This window comes from Lepidochelys kempii, chromosome 1 (assembly GCF_965140285.1).
Source record: "Lepidochelys kempii isolate rLepKem1 chromosome 1, rLepKem1.hap1, whole genome shotgun sequence".
Classification (NCBI taxonomy): Eukaryota; Metazoa; Chordata; order Testudines; family Cheloniidae; genus Lepidochelys; species Lepidochelys kempii.
This window is the reverse complement of record NC_136380.1, coordinates 217,886,194-217,901,113: the sequence shown is the minus strand read 5'-3', so window position 1 is coordinate 217,901,113 and position 14,920 is coordinate 217,886,194. Positions and strand designations below refer to the sequence as shown.

Genomic DNA, 14,920 nt, shown 5'->3' with positions numbered 1-14,920 from the left:
GGGGGGGTCATGGCCTTCCTCCCTTGCTTTATGGCTAGATGGGAGGGGTGGTCCCAAAACGTTTCTGTTGTAACCTGATGTGGCAGAGTATGGCAAACCACTGCGAGTGTTCATTGGCTCACTGTGCATCTTGTCTTTCTCCCATAGGCGTGGAGGCAAACGCTACCCATGTTGCGTTTATGTCTGAGAAAGCTGGGTCAATGAGCTTTGAGGATTCAGACAATTACTACCACCCGGGGTACCCCTACAGCGGGAAGGTAAAATCAATATGGGGTGGAGCTGCTGAGTGGTCTTCCAGGGCAGCCGAAGTACAGTGCTTTACATAATGCCTCTAGCAGGTGAAAAAAACACGGGCGCCTGTGGCATCGTCTCAGAGAAATTCCCATTTTTAATTTTCCCTAGAGATTACCTCTGTCTAGTTCTCAGCCCTACCCCTCTCTTTAGAAGGGGCCAGCCTGCTCTGAGCTTTCTCGGCCCCACTGAGTGTCTCTCATAGAGATTCCCCATTCTGGTCAGTCTCTCCTCAAGAGCAGATTTTGCTGGTTGAATGTGTGCATGATTCTCTCCCTGCTTCTCCCTGCAGATCAAAGCCCTGGACCGAGAAGGCTCCATACTGAAGAAGCAGCCCGTTTTCTTGGTTATTAATGCTGGGAACAACCAGTCCCACCAAAATCTCACCACCGATAGCACCGGGGTGGCTACTTTCACTTTGGACACAGCTACGTGGAATAGAAGTGAGGTCTCTCTGGAGGTGAGTCAAATTAAGAACAGTGCATTCCAGTGCTGCATCCAGGAGCTGACAAAGACATCGGGCACCAGCAAGGCTCCACACAATTCCCCTTTGTATAGGCCCTAGAGATTCTCTTCTCTGTATCTCTCAGGCCCTTGATCTGAGAGTAATTCTCATCACTAGGGCTGTTGCCATATAATACAGAGTTTATCTGAGGTAGGTGTGAATCCCTTAACTCTGTACATTCTGCCATCCTAAAGTCTGCTGTTTCAAGTGGAGGAGACTTTATTCCCTTCCCCTCCTGTGGTCATGTTGTATAGTGCTGCTGGTGCAGAATGGCTCCCTCCTTCCCACAGGCAGCTACATTTCAATAGTGGGTGAGTGACTCTAGGATATAAAAAGCCCAGTTTTTCAAAGATTCCTGTCTGGTCATCTAACATCCAGCCTAAGGACCTGCTCTAAGTGTAATCAAAGATACTGCTGAATTTTCCTCAGATAAGAACTACCTCTGTGCACTGAAAACTGGCCTTGTTAGGTCTCTCCCCCCATCTACAGATAAACAAATGCCAGCAGTGAGGATTAATGGCTCCTGTTGAAGCCAGTTGTCTGTTGATAGATATCCATGTTTTTAGACATCCAATAAGCTAGTCTGCTCCCTGCTAAATTTTCTTATTGGCATATCTCACACATCTGATAAGTGCCTAAGTGGATACATGGAGGACAGGGGACTTTCCAAACCAGATCAGTGCTGTGATTCACCATCTAGTCCAGTATCCTGTTTGCGACAGTGGCTAACATCACACACTTGAGTGGAAGCAAGAAATCCAGTAACAGACAGAAAAGGAGTACTTGTGGCACCTTAGAGACTAACCAATTTATTTGAGCATGAGCTTTCATGAGCTACAGCTCACTTCATCGGATGCATAAAGTGGAAAATACAGTGAGGAGATTTATATACGCACAGACCATGAAAAAATGGGTGTTTATCATACACATTGTAAGGAGAGTGATCACTTAAGATGAGCTATTACCAGCAGGAGAGTGCGCCCACCCCACCCTCCTGCTGGTAATAGCTCATCTTAAGTGATCACTCTCCTTACAATGTGTATGATAAACACCCATTTTTTCATGGTCTGTGCGTATATAAATCTCCTCACTGTATTTTCCACTTTATGCATCCGATGAAGTGAGCTGTAGCTCATGAAAGCTTATGCTCAAATAAATTGGTTAGTCTCTAAGGTGCCACAAGTCCTCCTTTTCTTTTTGCGAATACAGACTAACACGGCTGCTACTCAGTAACAGACAGCTATGCACTAACTGTCCACTGTGGAGGTTTCTTCATAATTCCAGGCAGTTGATTGGCTTCAGGCTATAAGCCATTTTGTATCTATAAATTACATACATTTGTTATAGATGTAAGCGGGGGAATAGTCCCGCTTTTGTGGGGAACTTTCCTGGCTTCTGCACTACCCCGGTGAAGTGGGCTAGTGAAAGGATCTGAGTCCTCGCTCCCTCTTCCTTTACCCAGTGGCTTCTCTGCCCTTGAGGACTCCCCTTCCACTCTCCTGTCTGGCAGAGTCCTCGTAACCCCAACAAGGCTGGGCCCAGGATTCCTGGGGGGCTCAACCCCCAACCCTGCTGCAGTCACCTAGGACAGGGGCTAGGTGTACTCTGTACGGTGTACTCTGTACTGGGCACTTCTCTGACCCACTGACCATTACATACAAGTTAAAGCAAATGCAAGTTATTTAATCAACAATTAATTTTAAAAAGAATATGGAAAAATGGGAAAGGTGAAAGGAAACACATCAACCCGCTCTGTGGCAGGGAACATCACAAACAGTGTCTCTGGAAAGTCAGGGCAGTTCACAGACTGTTTCTTGTAAGTCCCAGGCCTTCTTCTCAGGCCCTGGCTGTGCTGCAGGGATGCAGTGGATTGGACACTTGCTCTGGTGGTGGCCACACGCTCTCAGGCTCTAAGTGGTAGGACCCTTCTTCCCAGTGTCGCCCCCGCCCTGTCGGGGTTACGATCCAAGCCTGGCCTGCAGAGCCCCTTGGCTGAGGCATCTCCCTGTGCTGAGCCTGCTGCCCAGGGTCCCCCTCACTCTCCCCAGCTGCTCACTGCACCCAGCTCTGGACTGCTCCAGCCCCAGCAGCACCACTCGGTCTCTGCACTGCTGCTGCCTCCAGCTCCCTGGGCTGCTTCTTTGGCCCCTCTGCCTCTGGTTGCTGCAGCTCTGCTCCCAGGACAGGTCTGCTCTGCAGGCTGCTTCTGTGACTCTGCTCCCAGCACTGACCTGCTTCGTGGGCTGCTTTTCTGGCCCCTCTGGCTCTGGTTGCTGCAGCTCTGCTCCCAGGACAGGTCTGCTCTGCAGGCTGCTTCTGTGACTCTGCTCCCAGCACTGACGTGCTTCGTGGGCTGCTTTTCTGGCCCCTCTGGCTCCGGTTGCTGCAGCTCTGCTCCCAGGGCAAGTCTGCTCTGTCTGTGCTGTGCCTCTGGCTTTGGGGCTGCAGCTCTGCTCCCAGGACAGGGTCTGCTCTCTCTGGCCTGCTTTTCTGGTCCCTCTGGGTCTGGCACAGTTCCGTTCCCCAGCTCAGCTCAGGCCCCTGCTTTCTCCTTAGCTTGGCCCAACTCTGTCTGACCCAGGCAAATCCAGCTCACAGGGAGGATAGGACCTCCCTGGCCTCCTGACTCCCTGATTAGCCTGCCCGCCCTGTCATTCAGGCTGACCTGGAGCACTGGCCTCTCCCCATTGTTCCTGGGGGCTGTCAGTCTCAGGGTCCTGATTCCCCATCGACCCTTCCCCCTTTTTAGTACTGGGAGCTAGCAACTAAAACACCCCCACTGAATGTTAGTAAGGGGGCAACAGTCCCCTTACATAGATAACAATTATATATTACAGGGGTGGCCAACCTGAGCCTAAGAGCCAGAGCCACAATAATACATCAGCAGCCCCCCATCTGCTCCCCAGTGCCTCCTGCCTGCTGGCAGCCCCCACCAATCAGCACCTACTGCCCCCTCCCCCCCACCCACCACAGTCAGCTGTTTCACCTGTGCAGGAGGCTATGGCGGGGAGGGGAGAGGAGCGAGGGTATGGCAGGCTCAGGGGAAGGGGCAGGGGCCTTGGGGGAAGGGGTGGAGTGGGGGCAGGGCTTGGAGCAGAGCAGGGGGTTGAGCAGTGAGCACCCCCCAGCACACTGGAAAGTTAGCATCTATAGCTTCAGCCCTGGAATCGGTGCCTAGGTAAGGAGTCGAATATTAACCTCTGAAGAGCCGCATGCGGCTCCGGAGCCACAGGTTGGCCACCCCTGCTATATTATAATGTGTAATGATAATACATGCCATTTTAGATGCGTATGGTCCCTTTTCATGTCTAATACAATCATGTCTTTTGGAATCCAGTCCACTTGGTGTAAAGCACTGTGGGATTGTAACAGATGCGTGAAGGCCCCAGAACAGAACGGGGGCCCTTCTGCTCTTAAAGCACTGGCCTCTAGGAAAATCCTGTTTAGATGTACAAGTATTACAGCTTCTGATTGAGCTGTACTGATTCCATCCAGCAGAGAGCAGTGTATATACACATGTTCTGGCCAGAACATTTACAGCACTCTGGAGAAATGCAGTCATAATTATTATCTTTATTTCTCTTCCAGGGAAGGTTCAGGCTTCCGGATCTGGTATCTGACTCTACAAGGATCAGTCAGTATTACCTGAATGCTTTCCTCCACCTGAAGCCATACTACAGCACCACCAAGAGCTACCTCAAAATCCAGCGGCTGCCAGGGGTGCTGCCCTGCGGCCAGAAGCAGGTGGTCTGGGTGGATTACAGCATTGATCGAATAGATCTGGGAGGCAAAGCCAGAGAAATCCTCTTCTCCTTCTATGTGAGTGCCCAGGCAGGCTAGGGGACGAGGGACAGATCTTGTGGAACGTTCCAAGGAAGGGTCTTGGGGAGCAGGGGGAAGATATGCATGGCTGTAGCTCTCATCAGTTGTGACTTAACCCTTGAAACACCAAGAGGCACATGCTTTTCCTTCAACTCCTCTTCTCCTGTTCTGCCCTCCCCTCTCACAGCTCCTCCAGACAGCCCAGCCCCTCCTAGCTGCTGATCCCTCCCTCTCCCTTGCAACAGGACAGCGAACCCCCCTCATACCTTCTTTGCAATTCTCTACTCACGTTCACTCCTCTTTGCCTGCTCCCCACCAAATCTTGCCCTCACCCTCACAAACATCTGCTCCTGGTGGACCCACCTTCCTTCCTTCTAGAAGCCATCCCAATCTCCCCAGATATGCTGTTGCTACCTGATATGCCTCTTGCAGTGCTGGATTCCCTTCCCTGTGTCTGGACATGCCCTCCCATATGAACCCCCTTTCCCAATCTCCTAGGACACTTCCCCATGATCTGTCTTTCCCTCCTGTTAGTTCCTGAACCAGCATGCCCAGTGCAGCTCACCTCCCCACTGCTAGAAACCATCCCCAGTCTCCCTCGCCCTACAAAATGTGCAGTCCCCATAGGACAGGCCTCTTCTCTCTGTTCCCTGGACATGCAAGCCCCTTCCCTGCTGTCAAAACCCTCCGACAACCTGCCTCCTTTCCTGTCTGAAACCCTCCCTCTCTCAGGTCTAGTGTCCCCCATGTGACTTCACCCGTCCTATGGCTGGTAACCTTTGATCTGTGGTGTTTGGGGGGGACATGAGAGGAGATGGGAGAAGGTACCTGACCTGAACACCTTCTAAGATCTCTCTCCTTCTCCTTCCCTAGGTGGTGGGGAAGCAGAAGCTCATCGGGGATGGTCAGAAACGTGTCGACATCAAGAAGAATGGTGGTAAATCCACAGCCTCCTCTCCTAAAATGGGGGAGTAAAACCCCTCCAGTGATGGGCTCTAGTGACAAATCTAGCCCTGAAGGAGGCAGCATGGAGAGGGGTGGGAGGGGCTGAGATGGGCAGGAGGAGACCATATTAGATCTACTGACAGAATCTCTCCTCCTTCTCTCTCCTCCCAGGGCTGATGGGCTCTTTCTCCATCCCTCTCACCTTCACCTCCCACTTTGCTCCTAACCCCTCTTTGGTGGTTTATGCCATGTTCCCTGATGGGGGAGTCGTTGCTGACAAAGTCCAGTTCACAGTCTCCATGTGCTTCAAGAACGAGGTGAGGCTCCGGCTTGAGGAGGCTGGGGTTGGCACAGGTGCAGGAAGAGGGGTGGTGGGTACCATAGAGATTAAGCCATTTCAGTGCATGGCATGTGCGCCAACAGAAAATGCAGCTTAGGTGCTGAGGGGAGCCACGACTAAACCCTTATCTTTCCCCTTGAACAGAGGAATCATTTTTCTCTAATTCAGCCCTTTTCTTGCCCTTCCTCTTTCCTGCCTCTTTGCTCCCATGTTACGGGCTCTCCCCATCTTGGGATCCATCTGTCCAGGTCAACCTGGAGTTCTCGCAGCAGCAGGACCTGCCAGGGGCAACTGTGAATCTCCAGCTGAGGGCAGCTCCCAACTCGCTGTGTGCCATCCGAGCTGTGGACCAGAGCGTCCTACTCCTGAGGCCAGAGAGGGAGCTCTCCAACAGCAGTGTGAGTGGCTCACTGTGACGGAATGGGGCAGAATGATGGAGAAATGGTGGAAGCTGGGGCTCTGAGGTGAAAGGGGGGCATCTGTGTGTGGGAGGGGGTTGGCGGTAGGAGCTGGGGTGAGGGATGAATGGCAGGTGTCTGTGTCTCTGTCTTTGCTATCAGCCCTTTGTTTGTTTCCTTGGGCCCATGTGTGGTTCTGCAGGTGTATGGGATGCTCGATTTCTCAAATGGAGGTTACCCCTATCAAGTTGATGAGTACGATGACTGCTATATAACAAGGCCATTTCCAGTGCCTGTCCTCAACCCTGTGCCAGTAGACCGCAGAAGACGTTCCATCATACCGAGACCTTGGTTTGACCAAGGGGCTGACTTCTTTAGCTTCCTAAAGGTGCGTGCCTTTATGCTCATCACCAGCCTCTCCTTACTGTGAGGAGAAGATGCATAGCCTCCATTCTGAGAGACTGGGCTCAAGAGAACTATATTAGATACAGCAATGTACCCGGAAGTGCAGGTCTGCTCTGTGTGTTGTCTCTATTAAAATTTCACCCTGTCGTTCCATCTCTGTGACTCCAAAACAGTTTTACTCTATGTAGAAATAAAAGCAGAGTCAGGCTGGTTCTTTCCTTCTCATGCATCATCAGCAGTAATAAAGATCTGCAGGGGCCACATTTTGTCCTAGGTGTATGCGTCAAATTAATCCCTGGCACATTGCTCTTGAAGTTAGTGGAGTGACACTTAGGGTTGTGTTTGAATCTAAAAGTCTCTGAGTAAAAGCAGGTGGGATCGGTATGTGGTGAGTTTTGAGTCATTCAGTTGCAAAAAGAGATGAGTATGTGTGTGGAGTTTTTCACTCTCCCTGAACTCAGAGCTAGATTAAACAAGAGCTGTTGAAGCTGAACTCTTGAAAATCACCAGATTTATAGCTGGGTGGAATAGAATTGTTACCTCATGAGTTCCACAATACAATCATGGCTGTGCTAGGGTAAAGGCACTACTGTGTCTTGGTCAGCCAAACTGGTTAACAGCAATTCTGCTGCTGCTGCTGACCCAGGCAGGGACGAGCGAGATGACCGAGGAGCTCACAAAATCAGTGTGCCTGCCAACATAGGCGCCGACTTCCCCCCTTTCCTGTGGGTGCTTGACGCGCCCCCCCGCCCCCATTCCACCTCTTCCTCGCCCCATTCCAACCCCTTCCCCAAAGTCTCCGCCCCCTCCCTGACCCTATTCCAACTCCTTCCCCAAATCCCTGCCCTGGCCCCGCCTCTTCCCCACATCCTCCCCTGAGCGTGCCACGTTCCCGCTCCTCCCTCCCTCCCTGGAGCGTGCTAACGCTGCCAAACAACTGTTTGGCGGCGACTGGGTGGAAAACGCTGTGAGGTAGGCAGAGGAGTGGGGACATGGTGCACTTGGGGCGGGGGGGAGGAGGAAGTGGGGTGGGGGCTGAGGGGAGCTTGGCTGCCGGTGGGTGCAGAGCACCCACAAATTTTTCCCCGTGGGTGCTCGATCCCTGGAGCACCCATAGAGTTGGCGCCTATGCCTGCCAAGGTGTCCTAGCTTATTGTAGAGCAGTGCAGAGAGAGACAAGGGAAGAGGGGAGAGATGGGGATCAGAGACAAGCAGGGGGGACAATGTGATGCAGTTGACTAGTTATATTGACACACAGGCAGAGACACTAAGCAAACGTTAAACCCTTCCTTTTTCACATTTTGTTTCTTTCATCTCTGATTTAACACAGGAGATGGGACTGAAAATTTTATCAAATGGCAAAATAAAGAGACCCCTGGATTGTCGTCCCTATCCCATCTGGTATGACACGGAACATAATATAATGGGTAAGGAATTCCTTATCTTTTTATTTGATTGTCCTGGTCTATTAAATTTCCTTTCTGCTCTCTTAATCCATGTAATTACTGTCTGGGAATAAAGGGTTAATCTCCACCTGAGTTCCTCCACTGCCCCTACTGGACTCTATTATCCCAGTGCCAGCCTTTTCTGTGAGTAAGCAGCCAAAGAGCAGGTATTGTCTGACTTCTAGGGGCACCCAGGCCACCCCCTATTATGGAGGATTCAGGACGTGTCCCTACAGCGGAGTTTCAGCCGCCATCAGTGGAGAAATCCAGTGAGTCCCAAGTCCGTGAGTTTTTCCCTGAGACCTGGATCTGGGAGCTGTATCCCATTGAGTAAGTGATGTTTAATCCCAGGGATGGTGGGGAGAAATGCAAGGCTTTGTGCGGGCAGTGTTTGGAGGTGCTTCTCTGAACCAAACCTCACAGGCCTTTGAGACTGGGCTATGTTTCATATTCTAGAGAACAAATCTGCTGGGTTTTAGGAAAGGCTGTGGGATCTAGGGGTTAGAAGAAGGGATCTGTGGGTTCTTTTCCTGGTACTGACTCACTGGGTGACCTTGGGTGAGTCGCTTCCCCTCCCTGTGCATCAGTTTCTGCATTTGTAATGTGGGGATAATGACCTACACTGCCTCCCAGGGCGTGTTGGGTGGATTAATGCCTGGAAAGCTCTATAAGATTCTGGGATGAGAGATACTGGAGATAATCATAGTATCATTAGTTATTGTCAGAATTTTTCCTGTCCCTTGGGGATCTCCCTTCCCCGATATCATGATCTGATTTCTCTGCAGAAGTTCAGGTAACAAGCAGGTCCCAGTCACTCTCCCTGACACCATCACGGAATGGAAAGCCAGCATGTTCTGTACCTCGGAGAGCAGTGGCTTTGGGATCTCACCTACAGTGGGGCTGATGGCCTTCAAACCTTTCTTCGTGGACCTGACCTTACCCTACTCTGTGATCCGCGGGGAATCATTTACACTGACTGCCACTGTCTTCAACTACCTGAAACAGTGCATAAGGGTGAGGAAGCACTCACACTCCGGTTAGCCTCATCTGGGTCAGGCTTTACCTGCGTGCCTGTAAATCCTTCCCCCTGCCCACAATGGATCCCGAATCAGTATCAAGAGAGCCACGTGGATTTTACCCTTACATATTCCCCAGGGAATGGGAGCTAATCCCATGAGATCCAGAGCAGGTTTTACCTCCATTACCAGGAAGCCAGAATGATGCTTAGATACATCCATGGGATTGGATTGCTTGCTCTGTGTTTGTTTGTTTGTGGGTGGGTGTGTGTGTGTGAAGCTTGCTCTGCTGATCCAGTACTTTTCACCTGTTACTCAGTTTCTTTTATAGGGAATTTTAGTAAGCTCAAGTCTGTCCCCCATTTTCTCCCTTGCCCCTGTGCTGCTTCTCTGTCTAATTTTCCACTCATGTCCCTGACTGCTCAACCCTTTCCCTATCTCTTGTGCAGATCCAGATTATGCTGGCCAAGTCAGAGGAGTACCAGGTGAAGTCATATAAGGGCTGTGAATACACCAGCTGTCTGTGTGCTGATGAAGCCAGGACCTATTACTGGAACGTAACAGCCACCAAACTGGGTAAGGAGAGCAGAGAAGAAGGGGAGAGAACACAGGAATTGCTGTACCAGCTCAGACCATTGCTCCAAATAATCAGATTCCCGCCTTGCTGTTGTACCTAGACCAGACATCTAATTAACCCAGTATCCTCCTGCCATACTGGATGAAACCACTGTCCCACCTGTAGAACTCCATTGTTATCCCTGATATTTCAGAATATGATGGTCCAATACCCCGGTTCTCATAGTGCACAGGACTGTTAGTGCAAAACCGTGCCTGGAGTTGGGAAATACAGATCACTTTGAACCCTTAGGTGTGAGAGCGCGTTCCTCTCACATAATTGTCTTGGCTTGCACAGAACTACAGATGTCATCAGTTTTCTGTGCACTGAACCATTTTGCCTGGATGGGCAGGTTTAAAATGGAAGCTCTGAAGAGCTTATTATTTTTTTCTTTTTTTTTCTTTGCCAGGTGAGGTGAACTTCACCGTCACCACAGTGGCACTGCCCAGCAGAGAGCTCTGTGGTGGTAGGAAAGTGACGGTGCCAAATAAGGGCCGCAGTGACACCTTGATCAAGCCTCTCCTCGTCCGGGTAAGCCTGCCGATCCAGAGAACGGGGGGGGGGGGGGGGCGGAACAAGACGATACCACACTGTTATCACCAATGCTTTTGCCAGCAGTTCCATCCATCTGCTGTCCTGAATTTCATAGACTTCTAGTGTAGACGAGGTCTGAATTCTAGAACTTTGGTGTAATTTATGTCGCTCAAGGTGTGAATAATCCACACCCCCAAATGACATAGGTTCTACCCACCTAAGTGCCGGCATAGACTGCGCTATGTCGGCAGGCGAGCTTCTTTCTCCAGCACAGCTACTGCCTCTCATAGAAGGTGGAGTAATTAAGCCGACGGGAGAGCTCTCCGCTGTAGTACATCCAGTATAGACACAGCCTCAGAGTTGGAGAAAGCTCTACTAGGTCCCATTTCCGTTCCCCTGGGACCAGTGCAGGATGGTTTCCTACAGTCTGTTCTCCAGGGTTTTGCCCAGTCTAGTTTTACATGTCCTGAGCAATTCTGTGGCTGTTCCACCCCATCCCTTGGGGAGACCCTTCCACATCTCACTAGATCTCTCCCTGTTAGGAAATGTTTCCTCAGCATCCAGCCAGAAACATGCACCTTGTGCTCAATGTTATTCTATATTCTTATTTGTCCTCTCATCCCCAGTTCCTCTTCTGTGTTGGAGTTTATATCTCTCACAACCATTGACAAGTGGCTATCCATCCTCAGCTGCCATTTGGCTGAGTTATATAGATCCAGTTCATTTAATCTTCCCTCTTAAATCAGTCAATCTAGAGCTCCTTAATCATTTGTAGCCCTCTTCTGAATTCCCTCCAGTTGATTGGCCTCTTTCTGGCTCTGAGGTGTCTGGGACAAGGACTGAACCCATTATTCCAAGGCAGAGCCATATACCATATAGCATATCCCTTCCTTGTTCCAAGATGTGACCACTGTGGTCCCAAAGTGCCCAGAGTTGACTTAAGGAGTCCAGGAGTGGCCTCTGCCCCTCTCTCTTCACCCTTGTATCACTTCTTGCTCTGTGACTTGATGCCCCAGAGCATGCAGCCCAAAGTCATGAGGTCACATGAATCTGAAGACTGGACATGTGTTGTCTTTAATCAGTTTCTCTGTGTTTCTACTGACAGCCGGAGGGCGTCCTGATGGAGAAGTCTCACAGTTCCCTGCTCTGCCCAGAAGGTATGGGTTGCATTGGACCATGAGAAGGGATCACAGTGGCCACGTTCTCTTGGGTTTGGGGAAAGAGAGTGTCACCTATGCATAGACATATGGGGAGGGAGAGCACTGGCTGGACAGCACTTACCAAGAGGGTAGGTCTTTGGCTCACTGAGCCCTGTGATTCCAGCAGGGAATAGAAAGGTGGGATTTTTCCCGTTGGAATATATGCATGAGGACCTGTACTTCCTGAATGTGTGTCTACCCCCTGCAATTGCTGCCTCCTGCAGTGGATTCTGGATGCAAAGACCCTGAGAGGAGGTGAAAAAACGATTCTTGTGTCTTGTCCTCATTCTTCTTGGAATGGACACTTGAAAGTCAGTATGTGCCCATAAGGACTTGCCCTCCTTCCTCTCTTCCTGCTGCTGCTGGAGTTGTTGGTCCATATGCCAGGAGCTCTCAGTGTCTTGGAGATCCATTACTGCTGAGAGTGGCTTATTGTGTTTCTAGCTGTGGGGGTCTCTCTTACACCCTCTCCTGTGTTGGCTCACTCCTTTCTTTGTTATAATTGTCAGGGAATTCTGCCTCAGACTCAGTCTCCCTGCAGCTCCCTGAGGACATGGTGCCGGATTCAGCCAGGGCCCAAGTGTCCGTGCTGGGTAAGGAATCAGTCTGGCGAGTGATTTAGTGTAGAGCAGGGTGGGGGGCATGTATGAGGGTGTAAGCAGACTGGACGTGTTTTGGTGGCTGCATGGGTTGATGGCATGTGTGGGGGGAAAAGGGGGATAGAGTGCTGATGAAGGGCAAATGATGTAGCAGGAGTGTGTGGAGGAATGAGGGCTTGTACACAGGTAGGTATGTACAATTTGTGCCTTTGGATGGGAGGGTTCATAAGTGGACAGGCTGATGGTGGGATGGGTGTAAGCAGTGGGAAGGGACGTACGGGGTGAGTGGGTGTAGATAGATGCAGAAGGAAGCATGGAGTAGGAGGATGCAGACAGGGTGGCGCAGGAGAGGTGTGAATGGTTGGGTGGCTGCAAGTGTGGGGTTGGAGAGGTGTCAGGCCGGCAGTGTTATGGGTTGAGTAATGGTATAATGTGTGGAGCAGCCTGATATGTGGGGGGGGGACGGGACTATATTTAATCAGACATAGATGCACAGTTCAGGGGGATCACCATTGTGCACATATGTTTGTTTATCCAGGTGACATCATGGGGACGGCGCTGCAGAACCTGGACCAGCTGGTGCAGATGCCCAGCGGCTGCGGAGAGCAGAACATGGTGCTGTTCGCCCCCATCATCTACGTGCTGCAGTATTTGGAGAAGACAGGGCAGCTGAGTGAGGAGTTGAAGACAAGAGCTGTGGGTTTCCTGCAAACAGGTCAGTTAGTTTTCTTGCTCCTCTCCCTAATGCATGGTGTCCATCTCAGCCTCTGTGCTCAGTAGATGTCCCCAAACAGTGGGCAGATGGATTGGGGCAGGAGAGGTACTGTGAACTCTGTGGCTTTCCCCTGGTTCTGAGTGAGCCAGTTCCATGGCTGGTCAGTTTCTGTGGAAGGGGCAGGCCTGGGTGATTTTTGACTCAGATGTCTCCAGTTGTCTTTCTCTCCTGCTCAGGGTACCAGAGGCAACTTCAATACAAACACAGAGATGGTTCCTACAGTGCCTTTGGAGAGAGCGATGGAGAAGGCAACACATGGTGAATACTTAGCCTTTCTCAATAGTACAGTAATGAATTGCCTCCCACAATGCTGGTACTACCTTTGTCGACACCCCCCCCCCCCCCACCGCAGCCCTCACTCTGTCAGTATCCCACTACGCATACCCACCCGCCCTGGCACTGACTCTCCCTCCTCTCACTGACTTCTACTCCTCCTCTCCCCCAGGCTGACCGCATTCGTGACCAAATGCTTCATTCAAGCCAAGCAGCACATCTTCCTAGATGACAAGAACGTTGAGGATGCTCTGAAGTGGATAGCAGGGAACCAGCAGGCCAATGGCTGCTACGCCAACGTGGGGAAACTCCTCCACACGGCAATGAAGGTAACAGCCAGCAAGGCCTGGCCCTCATTCAGTAATCCCTCCTAGTGGGGCTGTCATTAACTCTAAGGGAGTGGCCCGGTGACACTACCTGGACCCTGATGGAAGGCCAATGGTCCTACCCTTGACTCTAATGTAGGGCCTACTGGCGTGACTCCTCTTTTGTTCTCACCTCTTCAGAGTTAGGTGGGAAGGATATGGCTGTTGTGTCCAGATAATCCCCTTTTTAGTGCTAGCGGTGTGATCCTAAATAACCAGAAGCCCCTCCCCACAACTGTTCCCACCTTCTCCTAGTCCACTTCCCCAGCACCTCCTCCCCCACCACGGAGGAGAATGGGTTATTCCATCTAGGGCTCTCCAATAAACTCCCCTTCCCCCAGCACTTTAATGATCTCTCCCATGTTTGAGGCTCACTCTCACAGATGGAGGAGAATGTTCTGTCCCACCTTACCCTCTGGTAACCCCACATTAGCTGTGTGACATACCAAAGGTACAATCCAGACTAATAAGTAACTGTGTGACCGCCAGCCCTGTAACTTGGGGTGCCCTTTACAGTGCCTTGCTGCCAAGGGGGCTGGAACAATTTGTATAGTGGGGGAGCGGAGAGCCATTGAACCAAACTGTAAACCCTGTGTCTGATGGAAACCACTTCATTGCCAGGAAGTGCTTCTGCACCCCTAGTTCCAGCACCTAAGCTTGCTGCTGTAGCCTCCAGCCTAGACTGCTCACCAACAGCCTCCAGCATCCCAGGTGTGTGTGCATGCGTGCGTGCTTCAGCCAGCCACACCTTGCTCTTACCACACTAGGTTATATTGCAGGGTGACCCCAGCTCACCCCCGTCCTAGATTTCCCCCCCTCTCCCTCCCCCGTCAGAAGTCTATGTCCTGTACTGCCCAGTCCTCTTCTGGACAATACAAGTTTATATAAAGTCCGTTTATTTCTTTAATAGAAATAATAGCACACAACTTGCCACCCCAAATGGCATTGGGGTGAAATTGGCAGTGGTGAAACACTGGAATGCATTACCTAGGGAGGTGGTAGAATCTCCTTCCTTAGAGGTTTTTAAGGTCAGGCTTGACAAAGCCCTGGCTGGGATGATTTAACTGGGAATTGGTCCTGCTTCGAGCAGGGGATTGGACTAGATGACCTTCTGGGGTCCCTTCCAACCCTGATATTCTATGATTCTATGATTCCCAAACACTTCAATTTAAACACACTGGATTAGACAAAACAATAATCAAGTTCATTAATTACATAGAGACGGATTTTAAGTAAGTTACAAGTAATGAGGCATAGGTCAGAAATGGTTACAAGAAAATAAAGATGAAACACAACTGGTGCTTAACGTAACAAATTACGTTAAATTCAAAGCAAAGTTTTCTCACCAGTCTCACTGACCAAACTTCTGAGGTCAGAATCCCTTCTCCCAGA

The 14,920-nt window shown here is 50.7% G+C and overlaps 1 protein-coding gene across 1 annotated transcript in view; it reads left to right on the top strand.

Annotated features, from left to right (window-relative positions):
• Positions 1 to 14,920, top strand: part of A2ML1 (alpha-2-macroglobulin like 1) — a 38,127-nt gene that overhangs the window by 13,953 nt on the left and 9,254 nt on the right. Inside the window, exons 10-26 of the mRNA XM_073313270.1 lie at positions 148 to 257; positions 584 to 751; positions 4,385 to 4,615; positions 5,492 to 5,555; positions 5,735 to 5,880; positions 6,152 to 6,301; positions 6,504 to 6,689; positions 8,037 to 8,133; positions 8,337 to 8,481; positions 8,937 to 9,165; positions 9,617 to 9,743; positions 10,193 to 10,314; positions 11,423 to 11,474; positions 12,026 to 12,109; positions 12,654 to 12,830; positions 13,067 to 13,148; positions 13,336 to 13,492. Coding sequence (XP_073169371.1) covers positions 148 to 257; positions 584 to 751; positions 4,385 to 4,615; positions 5,492 to 5,555; positions 5,735 to 5,880; positions 6,152 to 6,301; positions 6,504 to 6,689; positions 8,037 to 8,133; positions 8,337 to 8,481; positions 8,937 to 9,165; positions 9,617 to 9,743; positions 10,193 to 10,314; positions 11,423 to 11,474; positions 12,026 to 12,109; positions 12,654 to 12,830; positions 13,067 to 13,148; positions 13,336 to 13,492 — 2,327 coding nt within the window. The remainder of the gene's footprint in view (positions 1 to 147; positions 258 to 583; positions 752 to 4,384; positions 4,616 to 5,491; positions 5,556 to 5,734; positions 5,881 to 6,151; positions 6,302 to 6,503; positions 6,690 to 8,036; positions 8,134 to 8,336; positions 8,482 to 8,936; positions 9,166 to 9,616; positions 9,744 to 10,192; positions 10,315 to 11,422; positions 11,475 to 12,025; positions 12,110 to 12,653; positions 12,831 to 13,066; positions 13,149 to 13,335; positions 13,493 to 14,920) is intronic.